Source organism: Nuphar pumila, chromosome 16, assembly GCF_984573655.1.
Source record: "Nuphar pumila chromosome 16, dmNupPumi1.hap1.1, whole genome shotgun sequence".
Lineage (NCBI taxonomy): Eukaryota > Viridiplantae > Streptophyta > Magnoliopsida > Nymphaeales > Nymphaeaceae > Nuphar > Nuphar pumila.
The window spans coordinates 38098508-38117912 of record NC_143264.1 but is presented as its reverse complement, the minus strand read 5'-3'; the positions used below and the strand labels follow the sequence as shown (position 1 = coordinate 38117912).

At 37.7% G+C, this 19405-nt stretch overlaps 1 protein-coding gene across 3 annotated transcripts in view; it reads right to left on the bottom strand.

Moving 5' to 3' along the window:
• LOC149813188 (diacylglycerol kinase 1-like) overlaps positions 1–18086 on the bottom strand; it is a 29476-nt gene extending 11390 nt beyond the window's left edge. For 2 of the 3 annotated variants that reach the window (XM_089990832.1, XM_089990833.1), the window contains exons 1-4: positions 17805–18086; positions 15873–17479; positions 11995–12367; positions 11836–11912 (exon numbers count right to left, since the gene is read on the bottom strand). In XM_089990832.1, the coding sequence (XP_089846958.1) occupies positions 11836–11912; positions 11995–12367; positions 15873–17045 (1623 nt within the window). In that variant the 5' untranslated portion in view covers positions 17046–17479; positions 17805–18086. Of the gene's footprint in view, positions 1–11617; positions 11913–11994; positions 12368–15872; positions 17480–17804 lie in introns of all 3 variants that reach the window. The other variant, XM_089990834.1, reaches the window with a different exon arrangement.
• Between the last annotated feature and the right edge of the window lie 1319 nt (positions 18087–19405).

The window sequence follows — 19405 nt, the reverse complement described above, 5'->3', positions numbered from 1 at the left end:
CCACAGTATTGGTGCCTTGACGCAGGGTCAGGTACTCCTTATAGGCTCTCTCGGCGTGATCTGACGGCACAAACTTAGACTGCATCAACCACTGCATCTCTTCCCAAGTCTGTACGTGCCCTAATCCCTGTCACTCCCTCGACCTCTACAGCTCAACCCACCATGTCTGCGCTAGGCCTCTCAACCGAGTAGAGGCTAGGGAGACACGACGGTGCTCGGCGACCTCATGGTAGTCGAAGAAGAACTGGACGACATATGACCAATCGAAAAACTGCTCCGCATCGAACTGACCTGCGAACTCTGAAAGCTCCAACTTCACCACGTACGTGGAGGGGCGCTCTGTTGCTCTCTGCTGACGGGCCTCCACCATGCCTGTGGGGTACTCATTCCAAAAAGTATCATCGTTCCAAACTGCTCCACCATCGCGGTTATGCTCGCCTGGCTGCTGGTGCTGTTGTACCCCAACGACGGGTGGTTGGTGCTCAGGTTGCGCCGGTCCCTGCTGGATCTGCCTCAGTCTGGCTGGCCCGTGGGCGGGAGCCAGCTGTGGCCGGTGTTGGGGCACCGAGATGACAGGAGGTCCAAGGTAAGGTGGATGGGTCTCGGGTTCTAGGTGGGTAGGAATGGCATAATATGGGTTTGGATTAGGATACTGGAGTTGGGTCGGATACGGTATTGGATTCTAGATCAGGGTTGGGTTCATGGGTTGGTTCTGGTTTGGGTACAGGGTTTGGTTGGTATATTGTTGGGTTGATTCGCCCGATGGGATATGGATCGGGTCTATTCATAAACTACTCATCGGACCCAGATGTGGATAGGTTGGATCGAGGATCGAGTTGTGGGGATAAGAGGCTTGGTTTGAACTCGATCCACGATCCATATGATTATGGGTCTGGTTTTAATCCGGCTCAAATCCAAACTAGAGCTCCGTCCGGGTCCGATACAGGTCTGGGTCAGCATTGGATCTATTTTGGGGCTCAAAAATAATAGGTTGGACCTGGTTCGGGGCAGTCCGCGAACCGAACCCAACTAGGTAGGTCAGGTGAAGGGGTTCGAGATCCAGACCTGCTCCCTGAGACCCAACGGATGGTCCCAGTGAACCGGGTTTGTGTCCTGTTGAGGTGAATAGTAGACCGAACCTGTTAAAATGTATCTCCTAAAATCATTATTGTAAATATAAATATATATATTTATATACATAGAGATATATTTACATATAATATATTATATGTACATATATCTCTATATATATAAATATATATATTTATATATATTTATATATATTTACCCGAAAGGGTATTTTTGTAATTTCCTGTTTTGTGCATATTCCTTTTGGAATATGTTGTAATTTTCTTGTTTATTTTTTGTAATTCTTTTTTATCTTTTCTTTTTTATTTTTTGATATTATTTAAAGTGCATTGGGGGTCCCCCAATAGAGTCGTTGGGGACCCCCAACAACTCCTTTGGGAGCCCCCCTTTTGCACCTTTTGGCACTTGTATAAATAGGGGTGTTTCCCCCTTGTAATTCCCAAGCTTTAGAGTCTCAAGCAATTGTTCTTTTTATTCTATACATGCATTATTGCATGATTACTACTTTTACGCTTTTTGCGTATTTTATTCAAGTGTTGTGAGAGTGTTTGTGAACACTTCTTTTATAAAGTATTCATGCTTGTATGCGTATTGTCTTTCCATAGACAATTTTACATGGTATCAGAGCTTGGTTGATGATAGAGGATTGTGGAATTCTCTTCTTTTCAAGTGCCTCGAAAAGCGTGCCTTCGGATTTTTGAAGATTGAAGTGGTGGATCTTGCCTCTCAAATATTTTAGAAGGATCTTGCGCAAGTTAGCATTTGGGATATTGTGTTGGTACGCCATTTCTCCCTTTCTCTCTACTTCATAATGGGCGAAAAACAATCTCACTTTACTCTTGGCTTCAAATTAAATGGGTCCAACTATCATATTTGGGCCGGAAACATGGAGTCTCACATAAAATGGAAGGGGCTATGGGGTTATGTGCAAGGCACAATTCCGGAACCGGAACCCAAGATGACCATGGTAAACGGAAGTGAGATCAAGATTTTTGAAGGAGAAGAGTTAAAGTTCTTGAAGAATATTCTAAGAAACACGATGAGTGGGAAATGAAGAATTTCAAAATTCTTTCTTGGTTCTTCTCATCCGTTGAAACCAAGATTAATGCCAACATTATTAAATTCAAAAAGGCATCGGAAGCTTGGCATTATCTTGAAAAAATTTATACATTGAGGGACCTATCTCATAAGTATTATCTTCAAAAGAAGACTCTCGCTCTTACTCAAGGTGAAATAACTATTAGGGAATATTTTGTCGATCTTTCCTCCGTTTGAGATGAGTTTGCCATGCTTGAACCAAAATGGAGTGGAAAAGCAATTGAACTCCATCACAAGCAACTTGAAGAAGATCGATTCTTCAATTTTTTGAATGGGCTAAGGCCCGAATTTGAGCAAATAAGGTCCTCTCTCCTATCATCTTTTTCTCCTCCCTCTCTTGAAGATGTACTCACCAAATTAAGTGGTGAGGAGACTCGTATGAGTTTATGTAAACAAGGATCAAGTGTTCTTATGGTTCCTTGTAATCAAGAAGAAAGTAATGAGGTCAATGCCGTATCAAGACCCGGGAACAATGTAAGAACCTATTGTCCCCCTCATTTTAAACCACAAAATCAAGGTGAAAATGGTGGGCCAAGAGAAAAAAGGGATTATAGCAAAATTATTTGTCATTTTTGTAAAGAACCCGGACATATCAAACCCATATGTCCCAAATGGAAGAAGCTTCTCGCAATGGCTACCACCGGTGTTCCACAGAAGGAGGAGGCATCATCAAGTGGGTCACTTTCTTTAAATCAAATAGTGGAAGCCCTTCAACCCCTACTCAAGGGAGCTACCTCCGGTGCCACCGTGTCTACCTCATCTCTTCCAGGTAAAGTCTCTTGGCTTTTGGACTCCGGTGCATCTTTTCATATGTCTCCAAACATGTTTTCACTTTCCGATTTCTCAAAAAATGTTTCCCCCTCTTTTGTTTTCACTGCGGATGGAACATCTCTTGAAATTAAAGGTATAAGTAATTTCAAATCTCAAGATTTTTTTATTCCAAAAATTAGATTTATACCTAAACTAAATTTAAATCTTCTCTCTGTTTCTCAACTCTTGGACCATGGTTGCGATATTAAGTTCTCTTGTGATAAATGTTTAATACAGGATCGCCGGTCCGGGAAATTGATTGGGGAAGGCTTTAGAAAAGGAGACTTATACTATATGGAATCTCTTCGAGTTCCAAAATCTTTTTGTAATGTGGCCCAAAACAAAGATATAAATATATGGCACAAAAGACTTGGTCATCCTAATATCACCAAGTTGTCTTATTTGCATTTTGCAAAAGACCTATGTAAAAGTTCATTTTCTTGTAATGATTGTATTCTCGAAAAAATGCAAAGTTTACCTTTTGAGCAAAGAACCATGTTCTCTTCTAAAAATTTTGAAATTGTTCATTCGGATGTTTGGGGACCCGCACCTGTGACTTCAAAAGGAGGCTTTTCTTATTATGTCATTTTTGTGGATGATTTTTCCAGATATTCATGGATCTATTTTCTTAAGTTCAAACATGAAGTTTTTTCGTGTTTTAAAACCTTTCATTCAATGATCAAGAATCAATTCAACAGTAATATAAAGATATTTAGGAGGGGAATATCTCTCTAATCAATTTAAAGTATATCTTGAGGATCATGGAATTATCCATCAAAGGTCTTGTCCTAAAACCCCTCAACAGAATGGGTTGGCCGAAAGAAAACATAGGCACATCATTGAGACCACTAGAACCCTTCTCATTTCCCAAAACATTCCTAAAATTTTTTGGGCAGAAGCATCTCTTGCTTCTGTTTATCTGATAAATCGCCTGCCATCTAGGATATTAGGAAAAATATCCCCTTTTGAGATTTTATATAAACTTGAACCGGATTATAATAGGTTACGAGTCTTTGGGTGTAAGTGTTTTATACTTACGGATAATAATGACAAACTATCTCCCAAGGCTATCCCTTGCGCCTTTCTTGGATATTCCGAAACTCAAAAAGGGTTTCGTTGTTATGATCTTCGAGATGATAAGTTATATGTCTCTAGAAATGTAACTTTTTTGGAAAATGAAAGTGACTTTGAAAAAATTGTTTCTCAACAAGAAAATTTTGATTATTCCTTCTTATTTGATCTATTGTCTAGTAATGATGATATATCTAGTGATGATGATGTATCATCAAATCACGATGAGGAAAATGATGGTGACATTGGTGAACATAACTCACTCAATGAACAAGAAAGTAGACTTTCAAATGATCCAATAACCTACTCTCGTAGAAACCAAGACACCTTTAAAAGTGCTATTGACCAATATAGTGAGCTTGTTCCTACTGTCGACCACCGGAGATCTGAAAGGAATAGAAGACCTCCAACTCGTTTTGTTTCTTTTGATTCTTTCTCACCCCGATATAGGGCTTGCCTTAGTGCCATTCACTCTTATTTTGAACCAAGGAATTTTGAAGAAGCCAAAAAATGTATAGAATGGCAAGAAGCTATGCAAAATGAACTTAATGCCCTTAAAAGGGCTGAAACTTGGGATTTCCAAACTCTACCCATAGGAAAGAAAACTATAGGTTGTCGATGTGTTTTTAAGGTTAAAACTAAAAGCGATGGATCCTTGGAAAGGTATAAAGCTCGTTTAGTTGTTAAAGGGTATGAGTAAGAGTATGAGATTGATTATGAGGAAACTTTTGCCCCTGTAGCCCGAATGGTTACAGTTAGATGTCTTATTACTATTGCATATATTAAAAATTGGAACATTTTTCAAATGGATGTGAAAAATGCTTTTTTAAATGGTGATCTTAACGAAGAAGTATATATGAATGCTCCACTAGGCATGAAGATTCCTAAAGATAAAGTTCTTCATCTTCGTAAAGCCCTCTATGGTTTGAAACAGGCCCCCAAGGCCTGGTATGATAGATTTACCAGTGTAATGTTGGAAAATGAATTTTCCTCATGTTATACTGACACTGCTCTATTTACTAGAAGATCTAATGCAGAAATTGTGATTCTATTACTCTATGTTGATGACATGTTAATTACAGGTGATGATGTTCAAGGAGTCAAGGGTATTAAGTCCGTCTTGACTTCAAAATTTGAGATGTCAGATTTGAGTTTTCTGACATATTTTCTTGGTATTGAGGTTGCCTATTCGCAACGTGGTTATTTTTTATCTCAGTCTAAGCTTGCTTGTGAGATTATTGACAGATCAGGAATTTCTAATGACAAAGTATGCGAAACTCCTGAAGTCGTGGGATCAAAAATGAAGATTGACGATGGTGTTCCCCTAACCGATCCTACTCCTTACAGGCAGTTGGTAGGCTCTCTAATGTACCTTAGCATTACTCGACCCGACTTGTCGCATGCTATTCACATCGCCAGTCAGTTCCAGCACGCTCCTACAACCATTCATATGAGTGTTGTCCTTCGCATCATCAGATATTTGAAGGGAACCATGAACAAGGGAGTATTTCTATCTTCTTCCTCTGAATTAAAATTGCTTGCTTATACTGACTCAGATTAGGGAGGTGACCCTAGTAACCGTCACTCCACCACTGGTTTTTGTATTTTCTTAGGAGAATCTTTGATCTCATGGCGATGTAAAAAGCAACAGAAGGTCTCTTTGTCATCTACTGAAGCCGAATATACAGCCATGGCAACTACCACCATGGAAATTGTATGGATTCGACGTCTTTTGGAAGATATGAGAGTAGTTGTCAAAGAACCAACAAAGCTATGCTGTGACAATAAAAGTGCAATCTACATTGCCAAGAACCACACCTTTCACGAGCGAACAAAGCATATAGAGATGGACTGTCATTATGTCAGAGAAGAATACTTGAAGGTCATTGATCTACCATATGTGACATCTGAGTATCAACTTGCCGACTTCTTCACAAAAGCTCTATGTTCGCCCAGATTTCATTTCCTTCTTGACAAACTTGCGGTTATCACGCCGTAAGTTTGAGGGGGGGTGTTAAAATGTATCTCCTAAAATCATTATTGTAAATATAAATATATATATTTATATACATAGAGATATATTTACATATAATATATTATATGTACATATATCTCTATATATATAAATATATATATATATATATATATATTTATATATATATTTACCCGAAAGGGTATTTCTGTAATTTCCTGTTTTGCGCATATTCCTTTTGGAATATGTTGTAATTTTCTTATTTATTTTTTGTAATTCTTTTTTATCTTTTCTTTTTTATTTTTTGATATTATTTAAAGTGCATTGGGGGTCCCCCAATAGAGTCGTTGGGGGCTCCCAACGACTCCTTTGGGAGCCCCCCTTTTGCACCTTTTGGCACTTGTATAAATAGGGGTGTTCCCCCCTTGTAATTCCCAAGCTTGAGAGTCTCAAGCAATTGTTCTTTTTATTCTATACATGCATTATTGCATGTTTACTACTTTTACGCTTTTTGCGTATTTTGTTCAAGTGTTGTGAGAGTGTTTGTGAACACTTCTTTTATAAAGTATTCATGCTTGTATGTGTATTGTCTTTCCATAGACAATTTTACAGAACCCTCTTGGGTTCGACCCAAACCCAAGAGGCCTACCTACTCCCGCTCGCGGATGTGCTGCCACGGGGCCTCCTCGCACGGGATCAGGAGGGCAGAGAGGATCCTTACCGGGTTGGGTTGACAAACCCAGGCCTAGAATAGGACCCAACGTGATGCTGGGGTCCTGCAGATCCGGCCCGGTCTACGGCGCAGTCCCCGCATATCGCTGCCACGAGCCCAGGCCTGCGGCTGGACCCAGCGTGACGTTGGGGCCCTGCAGTCCTGGCCCAACCTGCGACACAACCCCTACGAGTGGTGGAAACCACGGACCCAAGCCTGTGGCATGACCCGGCGTGACGCTGGGGTCCTGCAGGCCCAGCCCTGCCTGCGGCGCAACCCCCGTGACTCGAGGCCAGGGCAGTACTGCACCCACGACGTGGGGCTGCCCTGCCCTATTTTCCTGGTTCAGCTGGAGGGTACCAACCGCGTGTGACGCCGTTGTTGTCGAACCCGGGGGGAGGGGAATGCTGGTTGCAGGACAACGACACAGTCGAGCTGAAAGGGCGTCGGCTGGACTGCTTCTGCGCCTGCTACGACCTCCAACTCAGCCCCCATCCTTTGCCGTGAGGTCGCGCATGGATCCACCGGCGACTCAAGGGCGGCGACTCGTCCTTCGACCCCATCAAGTCGCCGTGATATGCTTGCCACGTCCCGACTGATACGCAACACGTTTTCTTGCATCTTCGTCATCATCTCCATCATCCGCAACATTGGGTCTGTGTTGCCGACATCCTCCTCAATTTCCGTCGCCGGATCGCCCCTCACCTCTGAAACCATCTTGCTGACGAGGGGAAAGGCGTTGGCACTAATACCACTTTGATGCAATGGAGGAATCGGCTGTGACACACCAGTCGACTGAAACGTGAAGACTGATCCTTCCAGATCGTGTAATGCACAAATTTAGAGAAGAGACCCCCGTCGATAATCGGTAAGGCTGGTCTTGCTTTTGTTGCAAAGGTAATTTAAGATGAACAAGTAGAAACAAATCGAATGACAAACTGAAATAAAATAATGCAAAGGGGAAAAAAACAAGGAATAGGAAAAAAAGAAAAGTTGCTGATAAAAAAAACAAACAAACAAATACGGCTGCTGCTAATATTGAATATCCTCTGCCCTGCGCACAAAACCCTAGAGGGGTTTTAAAGGCTTCTGGCTAGATCCGGGTATCGAGTCCGGTCCCGGACCCGATGCAGCTCCGGTGTGTTGCTGGATCTGGAGTTGTCCGTCCCGTACTCTCTAGGTTCATGATCTGGAATTGGACCCGTTGCTTGGGTCTGATCCCCAGAGTGTAGATCTGGTCCCCGGCGTGGGTCACGTTGTATGGATCCGGGTCCATTCCTGCTCTGCATCAAAGGCTTTAGGGTTTAGATAGAATAGATTCAAGAAATAAGGTAAAAATAGTGTGGTTAGTGGTTACATTAAATTATGAGATTTCTTCGTCATCTCTAGCACATTACATCATTCCTAACATTAAAAGTATGTAAAAGAAAAAATAAGATATTTACAAAAACAAGTAATCAAAATGTTCAAATAACATTGTGTGTGTCAACTTATTTTCAAACAAAAAAAATTTCTTATCTAAGGGAAACACATTTCCCAAATAAGAGAAACATGTTTCGCATGCAAAATAAATAGTTTCCCAAGTGACGGGAAATGGATTTTTCACTCGATGAGAATGGGCTTCCTATGCATTTTACACAAACTTCAGAAATTTAAGTTTTAAGTTAAGGAAATGGGTTTTCCACATGCAAGAAAAGTTTTCAGTACGGTTGTCCAACACTGTTCAAAATTTCAATATCATGCAATTTTGTAAAAGCCATATTGGAAACCGTATTAGAAGGGCCAGGCATATGAGTGTATCTATCGTATCATAAGATACAGAAAAAAACTCTAAAAAATAAAAAATCCCAAACATTTAAAAAAATTAGGAAAAATCATATAATGAAATAGCAAAAAAATCAAATTTAAGCATTATGATCAATTAAACATAAATATGCACTACTAAAAGATGCAAAACGATATGTAACAACTAACAAAACAAAATATTTATCATTACAAACACGTACTATTTTTGTATCATAAAGGGTGTATCCTACAATATCTTTGGATAGAAATTATTGGAGGAGAAGGATTCATGTGGAAGACCCAGAATGATTTTCTTATTTGGTTCATATCGCCGACCCCAATTATTTTGGGATGAAGGCGTAGTTGTTGTTGTTGTAAAGGGTGTATCCTACAATACAGTGTGATACATCAACGTATCGTTCGATACGGGACAATATGGCCCGATAACCATAACCTAACGATACTGCATATGCAATATCATATCGAAGGGCCAATACTGTAATATGGCTATTGTATCATATGATACGATATGACATTGATAACACTGTTATCATGAACTGGCAGATACTGCAATATGGCTATTGTATCATTGACTTAAGTTTCTCAAATATTTTCCTTTTTAGCTGTTATTTGCATAACAGCTAAGAACTTTCTCAACTAAACAACGATGCTGAAGTTTTAAGAATTGCACACTTCCCTTTTATAGCAATGAGTCTGTTTGGATGACACCCAAAAATTTATTTTTCACATATTCAAAAGTGCTTTATTTGTTAAGTTGTATGTATATAGATGCTTTGTATGTATTCACACACACACACACATATAATATAAAATAGGTAAATATCCATTAGGGGTATTTTGGTCATTTCAGCCCTAGTAATAGTCTGTGCCCATTAAAGGCACATTAATACTTTTACTTTATTTTGTTCTTTTTGTCCTTTTTTATTTTTACAAGGACTATTTGGTCAAAGACCAAATAGAGCTATTGGGTTCTTTTTGGACTAGTCAACATAGAGTTGACTAGTCAGTAGAGCAGTTGGAACTTGGAACAGTCCAACAACTCTATTTGAGATTACCTCTTATATCTTGTTCTTTAATGTTTTTCTTAAGCATTTATGCTCAAAAAAAATATATTTTTTATGATCTTGTGTTCCTCTTTTAAATTCTTTATTGTCGTGAATGCATTTAGTGCTTGTATAGTGCCTTTGTGCTCTTGTATTGCCCTTTAGTTAGATTTGTGTATGGGCATGTGTACTTTGGGTTTATGATCATGTCAGCCCTTAGAGGCCTTTGTTTTGTATTTTCGTGTATTTTATTACATGGTACCAAAGTCAAGAAATCCTTCTTGGTATTTTGCCTTTTTTGGGTCTTGGGATTCTTTGGTTTAAGTTCATGCTTCATGAAGGTTCTTGATTGTGACTTGGATTCACGGAAAATCTTGACCCGGAATGTATCTTATATATTTAAAGTTACTTGAGTTATCTATCTCATTCATTATGAAAGCACTAATTTTTCTTATCTTTTGAAAAGTTATTTGTTATTTTTGTTAAAAACTAAAATCTTTAAAAGCTTTTCAAAATTATTATTGGGTTTATTTTTTATTAAATGTTTTATAAGGTTTACAAAATTTGTTTGATCTTGTGAAATGATATGTGTATGCTTTTATGAGATCTAGTTTGAATATTAGATTTTGTGAACTTGATTTATTTAATATGTATGTATATGATCTAGTATTCTTGAGTAAAGCATGTGTTGCTGGCATTTAGATGCTTTATTCGAACACTTCATGGTTATAAATGTCAAATCATGTTCGTATTTATTGTTATATTGAAATTTATTTTTCTTTTGAAAATTTGTCAAACAACTTTATTTGAGACTTACCTCTTGTGTATAAATAGGGGTGGACCCCTCTTATTCTTTAATGCTTCTCTTAAGTATTCATGCTCAATAAAATATATATTTTTTTATGTTCTTGTATTCCTCTTTTAAATTCTTTGTTGTCTTGAATGCACTTAGTGCTTGTGTAGTCTGTTTGTGCTCTTGTATTGTCCCTTAGTTGGACTTGTGTACGTGCATGTACACTTTGTGTTTATGATCATGTAAGCCATTACAAGCCTTTGTTTTGTATTTTCACATATTTCATTACATTACTCATTAAAAAAAAGTTACCTTGAAATATTTTTTGGAAAATAGAAGATACTGCTCTTCACAAGACCTTCTAAACCATGTTTATTGGGCCACCTCTCTCCTACTCTCACCCTCCCTCCCTTCCCCATTCTTGATACACCAGCACCAATTTCTCCTTTCATTTTGTGGCACCCATTCAGCCATGGATAAGCTGCAAAATGAAGAAAAAGTGTTGCTCCATCCATTCCATCCATCCAACTAATTTTCAGACCATGCCATGGCCAGAAATGAGGATGAAAAAGGTTTGATCCTGCTCGCTTTTCAGCAATTTTTCACAGTCAAGGGGGGATGCTAGAAAATAGTGGCAGTACAAATGAAACATATGACACTTGGCCTGCTTCTTTCATGGTGCCCATTGTAAGAATGGCACAAGAAACTGAAAGGAGACAGAGGAGGGTTTCTCAGTCAATGACATGTATGAATGTATTTCATGTAGAGAGAGAGAAAGAGGATTTAAACTAAAAGGCAGGTTAATCAAGGGTGACTAGGGATGCACAACGAGCTGAGCTAGCCCATTTAAGCTCGGCTCGAACTCGTTCAAAAATAAACGAGCCGAGCTTGAACACAAGTCCAGGCTCGGTGTGGATAAACGAACCGAGCTTGATCAAGTCGTTGAGCTCGATTAAGCTCGAAAAGGCTCGCATAAGAGTATATATATATAATATTTGCAAAATAAAACATGAAAGTCATTGTCTCCCTAGTGGGTAGGGCATTAGTCTCTATCCCAAGAGGTGCTGAGTTCGAATTTCACGCCCTGCAACTTTTTCTCTCTTCAATAATCTAGCAGGTTTATAGTATATGTAAATTTTCTGTCATAATAATAGCAAGTCAGAATCTGGCATAATGGTGGGTCATTTGTGCCTCGTCTGGAGAGAATGAGGATCGAATCCTACCTTTGCTGCAACTCTTTCTGCTTAAATCTTTTTGGAATACCATCAAGCTCGGCTCGAGCTCGGAACCAAGCCGAGTCTGGACAATGCTGTTCAAGCTCGGCTCTGAGCTCAAGCCGAGCTTGAACACATGCATTTTGAAGTGAGCCGAGTTCAAACAGCTCAGGCTCAGCTCGAACTCGGCTCGTGTGCATGCCTAGGGATGACAAGGAGATCTGCACCTGATTATAAAACTTCTCTGGATTTTCCTCGCGCAGGTTATGAATTTCAAGGGCAACTTTTGCATCACACCCAATTCCTGATGAAAAAGGCCTAAAAATGTTACCACCAATTAAAAATCAATACCTTTGGAATATGTAGGTAATCCTCAGACTACTTACCAAGATAATTGTTCACATATTTAGTAGTTTGCCTCGTATCATCCTTTGACTTTTGGGGCCCAATTGTTACCTTCCAGCGATCAAGAATGGTAACTGCTGCATGCTCTATGTGGTGCAACACTGTGGACAAGCCACCCTGTCTCTCTATTGCACCAAGCCCACCACCCCAAGACAAGACTCTGGCTAGATCATTGCCAGTTCCTGCAGGAAGGATTGCAACCGGAGGAGGGGACTCATAGTTTTGCTTCTCAATTGCATCAAGAACCCAACCAACAGTACCATCGCCACCACAAACAAGAATTCTAAAGTTTGATACTCCTCTAAACAAGAGAAGGCCAGCTTCTGGCCCCTGCAACGAACTCAACTCAATGACCTGAGGGGATAAGCTTGCAATTAACCTTTAGGGGATTTAAGAAATTCCAAAGAAAAAATTATCACTACACATGTAAGACTTGAGTAAAAGCCAGAACAGTTTAAACATCAAAGATGCAAATCCAATCTCATTTGATATGAAGTAAAGAACTTGATAATATAAGAAAGAATCTAAAGGTAAAAAGAAAACAAAGTAAAATACCATACGGATTGAAAAAAAAAATGAACCAAATACTCAAGCTGGCATACTAAGAAAAGCATCAAGCGGAAGAGTAGGAGAAGTGGTCATACCGAAGTCCTTTGCCTAAGACATTTGTGACTGTCCTTCACTTATCTATTAGTGCTGGGACGATGACCAAGACAGTCTGAACTCAAAACCTAAATGAGATAGGTCTTGAGTAGAGTTCCAATCAGGAACATAGATCTTGATTCCAGAGCAAGCCCACTTAACTAGCTCGTTCTTGAACTCACGAAAAGCCTCACCAAGCAGTATAGTTGGACTAATGGAAGAATAGTCCACCTTGAAAGAGATAGATAAGAGAACAGAAGTTACTCTAAGAAACTGAGTAGCATTCTGAACTAATTAATGTTTATGCTTATCTTGTTTTTTGTATAAGTTCTGCTATCCATTCACCCAATACTTGTATGTGGTATTTTCACCTTATTTACTTCTAAAAGTTTTTCTATGGTGTCCATAGTGTTTGTTTGCAAGGGCACATACTGGTCAGGTAGAAGAGCTAATGAAGGATCAATCGACACAGCAAACAAAATTCTTCATTAATGACAAAAGCTTTTAAGTTAGATCAGTGGTTAATAGGAGTTTTGTCATGATCAAACGTAAAGATCTGGACTCAGTGCCTGGCAAAGCAGTCTGGCTGGACGACATAGAACCAAGGTTACCAGGATGGGAAACATATTGGGAAACAGAAACACAAAATAAGGATTTCCAAATCCATGTGAAATGTGATATATATATATATATGTGTGTGTGTGTGTGTGTGTGTGTGGAGCACAAGTGCACACATGGAGAACATGTATGAAGAATTTTATAAGTTTATGCAATCTTTACTTTGTCACTAACATTATGATAAAGTAATAAGGATTAATAAATTTATTATTTATAAAATACATGACTACATTGATTAACAACCAGAGTCACCGATATCGCCGATATATTAAAATATCAATATTATCAGCTATTTCAAGGTAGCCGATAATATCGGGAATATATTGCGATATTTTCAATATATCGGCAAATTATATATCTCACGATAAATATCGCCACAGAAAACTGTGTCTGTTTTCAGATTTTTCTTTTTTAAAAAACCCAAATTTACTAAAGATAAAAATTTGAAAAAATCACTATTAAAAAAAAAAAAGCAACCTTGGCCTCAAAATTTGGTTTGATTTGGTTCAAAAACCAAATCGATGAGTTTTGAACATTTCATGATTTTTTTGTTACCTGTTAGTTATGTAGTTAGTTGTTACTTGTTATGTCGTGTTATGTAGTTACTAATTTATTTTTTGTTAGTTGTTAGCTGCTAACTTAGTTGCTCATTTATCAATTTATCTTGTCTATTTTAAGGTCTTTATCTTAGTTTTCTTTCATTTTTTGAATTTCTGTATTTTACTTATTTTTTGATTTTTTATTTAATTTTTTATATATTGCCAAGATATTCCAGAGATTTATCAACTTTTGAAAATTTCTCCGAGAAATACACGCACCGGGAAATTACCTTTAACGATACAGGTGACTATGTTAATAACTATAAAACTAATATGAAATTGGTTATATTTTATATAACCGAGTGCATGGTCAGCTTACTTTTAATAAAATATTAAATATCATAAATAAGATGTTTAAATGAAACATATGTTTAGATAAAATCAATAAATAAGAAAAAACAATATGATTACACTAAATTTTGAAATTTCTCGATTTCATCCAATACATTATGCACTTCTTATTGTTATAAATATAAAAATTAGTTTTTTAAATAAATAATTACAGTTTTAACTTTTATTGAAAAAGAAAATTCTTATTTAAGGAAAATATGCAAAAAACATATGGAAAATATATTTCCAAAATAAGGGAAATGAGTTTCCCATGTTATGTGAAATAGGTTTCTCGCTAAATGGGAAACGGGTTTCCCATGCATTTTTAGAAGTTTCCCACAAGTTTTGAAAATGCTAGGTTTCCTGTTTCGGAAATGGTTTCCCAATAAACAAGAGTTCCCCGCATGTAACTAGAGTTTCAGGTAACCCTACATAGAACCATCCAACAACTTCCAACAAAAGATTGAAAACTAGTCTGTGATGAGTTCTTGAATAACTTGCGACAAATAATAAACTCATTCTTCAAATTTAGATGAAAAATAAGGCATTGCTCCAGATATCGCTCCTTAAAACTAGAAAACATGATTCTGTGGACGTGAACTTGGAAAGGATCAACTGTTCCCAACAGAAGCAACACAAATTATGAATGCAACACTTTTGAATGTTATCTAGAAAGAGATTGATGGATAAGTACTTTGAAATTGTACCTTCTCCTATCTTTTTTTATTTAGCACCTAATTCCTGACCTTATTATTCTCATAACAACCAATGCCCTTGAAATTCTTAATTAAAAAATATTTTCGAAGGTCTTCTTTTCCCCATCAGAGAATTGTCAGGCTATCAGCAGTGACCAAATTACCAAAAGATCACAAACCAATGCTTGAGTACCACTGAAAACAGTAGAAATACCTAACTTAATTAAAGTTATAAAAAGAACTGGCACATAAAATCACAGAAGGAAAACCCTGCTCAAAAGTTCATGCCTTATACATATAAAATCATCACAAGCATGAAAGAATGAGAGATACATAGCTCCAGTTAATTGACACAAGTAACGTAAGGTCTAGAACAAGATGCTGCATCAGCATATGCATGCCTCAAATTCATTTGCAGAAAGCTACATCATATATAGCAAATGTTAGCTAACAATGAATAATTTAATAAATAGGACACCAAGAAATAAAACAAACAACCAAACAGCGTGCTCTCAGCCATGTGCTAGATATGCATGTTGAACTAGTCAAATATCACAGTTGTGTTAAGTTATTCATTGAATACTACATCAATGCAAGTCTTCTGGCTAATTAGCAAAATGACAGACAACCTCATTTTGGAGCACGTGAAGCACCCTACAAGAACAACTCACCAGGCCACAGAACTTAACAAAAAAAATAAAGAAAAAGAATAGCTTTAAAATTGATGTTGATTAATCTTTAGAAATATGTAGACTTAATCATCACAGAAGCAAGCATGTGGCTGCACTTCATTGCTTGAATGTTGCATTAAGACTGCGAAAATATGCGCTGAACATATAACAAAAAGAAGCAGTAGGAGGATCTAAAACTAAATGCAAAACAATAATTTAAGTTGATCCTGGGTCAAATTACCCCTTCAAAGGAACTTATAGGTTATCTTTCTTTTTAAACACAGAAAGGGTGTAACATATTAACCTGTACGGGATTCAATAGAATGCTTAAACGCTGTCTGAGGGAATCTCCACGTTGAGCACCACTCTTCCTGTTGATGAAAACTAGGAGGGGTCTTGCGTCAGAAGGCAAGTCAACAACTTCATATTTCTGATTGATTCCAAAAAGTTGAGAACCATCACTTCGACCAAACGAGGAACTTGCCTGCAGCTTTGGCTTTCTATCAATTTTGTCATTAACAGCACCATTTTGGTGAAGGTCCCCACCATCCATGGCACCGTTACAACTTTCACAATCTCCAATAGAGTGCTTAGATGTTTGACGTGCATCGGAAGAACTATCTGTGGATGAATCAGCAGTATTATTGATAGTGATGGTATCAACAGAGGTTTCACCGACGTGCTTGTGCCTTTTGCTCTGACTTCTAAACACAGAAGACGCCAATTCATTTGCCCCATGAGTGATTGAACTCAGAAAACCAGCTGGACCTGTTTTGCTGCTCAAAGATTTCACATACAGTGGAGACAGAATCAATCTCTTAAACGATCCCAAATCACAAATATCGCCCATCTCACTTGCCATGCTTGCTTGGCACTCTATATGCACCAACCGCTGACACCATAGGCAACTCCAGATTGGGGATCCACCAAGAAAAGAACCACTGCAAGGTTCTTCGCAATAGCAACAGCAAGGAATCTCATCAGGGATGTCGGTTATTTCTGACCATCTGACGGCCCATTGGTGCATTACCTGCCTAAAGCTTACCATAGAGACACATTTACAGTCTTTGTGCGCGTTCGGGGAGCATGTCAAGTGTGCTGCCGCACCACAAATCTCACACAGATGAATAACACAGTCTGATGACATAACAGGTCCGAGAGGCTGAGGAGAAACCGACTTCAAGCACACACAACAATTCAAACTTTTCCCGCGGTTCGCTGGTTCCACAGTCCATGTATGGCTAGCAGTGGGAATCCTATTTTTTGCTTTTTTCTTCTTCTTAGATCTAGCTACAGCCTTCATCCAGTTTAAACTAATGTTCCGTCTCCATTGAAATACCGTGTAAACTACAGTGAATGCGCCAACAACCGCAACAGCAAAGAAAGCAAAGATCAAAAGCTGAGACTCCGTGAAACCCGAATCACCACCATGCCACTTACCAAGCAACGTAACCAGATGCTTCCTTAAACCATCCATGATTTGCACAAAAAATCCAGAAAAATACAAATCCTACTTTCCTATTTGCCAAAAGACAATTTGCTCCAAACCTATTCTCAACATTGATCACAAGTCCATATTAAACTGTAACCAGGTACAAGTTTCACATTCTCGCTAGAAAATGAACCCTGTTACAGGCACGGAGATAAATCAGGTGAAAGCAACAAAACTTCAAATTCTTCATCTACATCCGCATATGTCGTGGGTCCCTAACGAAAGGAACTCGACGAAATCTTTCAAAGACTGCACCGGCATGACAAGCATTGCGTCCCAATTCGAACAAACAACAGCTTGCATCAAGAGATCTCCATCTTATATGCCATGAACAAACTTCAACTCTTGATCATTGATCCAGTAACGACACTTTTGCGCGGCGCGAACGATAAAAAGGCGTTTCCGAAGAATGGGGAGATCTGGAGCTCATGAAGCGTAAGGTACAAATCAGATCACCAGTAAACATTTGAAAAAAAAAACAGAATCAAAGTTGACATAAATGCATTCCATGTGAACTCTGTTTCACATATTGCTGATGATCGCGCGCTTTATGCGCGGAAACAATGAACGTTGCATCATTCACTAGATGCTTTTGCAATTCAACAAAATCAGCTGATTCATGCGTTTATAAGAGCAGATAATGAAAAGAAAAAAAGAATTCAATATCGAAATCGAATTAGGTAATCTGCAGGAAGCATAAGGAAACGCAGATAGCACCGTATAAGATTTGGGGATGGGAGTTACGGAGTGCTCGCGGTGAGGGAGGAGAGGAACTTCGATCAACGGCGTGCAGATCTTTCTTCTGATCGTTGGAGCCGAGAAAGACGAGAATCCGTTGCTTAAAGAGAGAGAGAGAGAGAGAGAGTCAACGACTACGAGGGCACGGTAAGGCCTTCCTTTCTTCCGGTCGCCGGAGAGGAGACCGGCGGCAACTCCCTGCCGACAAGAGAGAGAGATGACAACTCCTGAAAGGAAAAAAGGAGGGGTCAACTGTCAGGCGGAACCCTCCGCGGCTTATATTTTAAGCTTTTTTGTTTATTCCCCGATGAAGTATAGTTGAAGCTTTTCGTTTCACAGTTGATAGTCACACATCCCGTTATATATATATATATATATATATATATATATATATATATATATATATATATATATATATATATATATATATATATTGTGATAAAACATGACATTTTCAAATATATATATATATATATATTGTGTTAATAACATGATAATATTGTGATAAAACATGACATTTTCAAATATCGTGTTTATTTTAAGATTATACTGGTTTGTTAAAATGTCGGGATATTTCAAAAAATGGCTAACATTTGTGAATATGTGTCGTTCTTTGCAATCAACAAGTGCACGTTTTTTCCCTACTTTATATAGGAAACTTTTTTCCCTTTTTTGGGAAACATATTTCGGTACATTTATTACAAATTTTCTTTAAATACAATTTTTATTTTGTAAGTAAAGAGTTGAGATATATCTATTACCCAAAATTTAAATTATTTATTCAAAACAACTAAATTTTGTATATATTTTAATATTAAAAGAATGCAATGTATTGGACGAAATTGAGAATTTCAAAAAATTTAAGTAACTACATTGTTTTTTTCTTATTTCTTTGTTCTATCTAAACCTCACATTTAAATACTTTATTTATGATATTTGTATTTTATTAAAAATAATCTAACTTTATATGAAATAGAATCAACTTTGTAATAGTTTTGTGATTATAGTCAATGTAATCATATATTTTTTAAAAAATATTTAATTCTTATTAATTATCCCAATATTAGTAAAAAAAAGTTCTTATTGCATACCTTTTAGTAGAACATGAATAATTCCTCTATAAAGTTATAGGCAATAAAAAAAAAGGGTAAATGATAGACAACACGTCTATAAGTTCAAATTAAGCAAATTCCTACAAATGATTAAAAATTAAACTGGTTATGACTTACCAATCTCTCTCTCTTTACTTCCCTCGTGGGTTCCAAACCCTAGTGAAAAGCTTTGTTTTTTTAATTTTCTTTTTCTCACATATGGATCTATGATCAACATGTTTGGTTTATGAGAGACCTGTCTTTGGATCATGATTTCCCAACATGTATGTCACATTTTCTAAAGGTTCAAAATTCATTTTTTTTTTAGTTTATCCAATTTTCAGTTCTCAAAAATCACGATTTTACCCTTGAAAAAAAGGCAATCCATGACTCGATTCTTACTTTTGACCATGCTAAACACATTTGTGGGTTTAGATTTGGTTAAAATTGTTAAAGATCAAATAGAGTTGGTTAACGTGAAGAATAGCAAGATCAGGTAGAGTTCTTTAGAAGGGT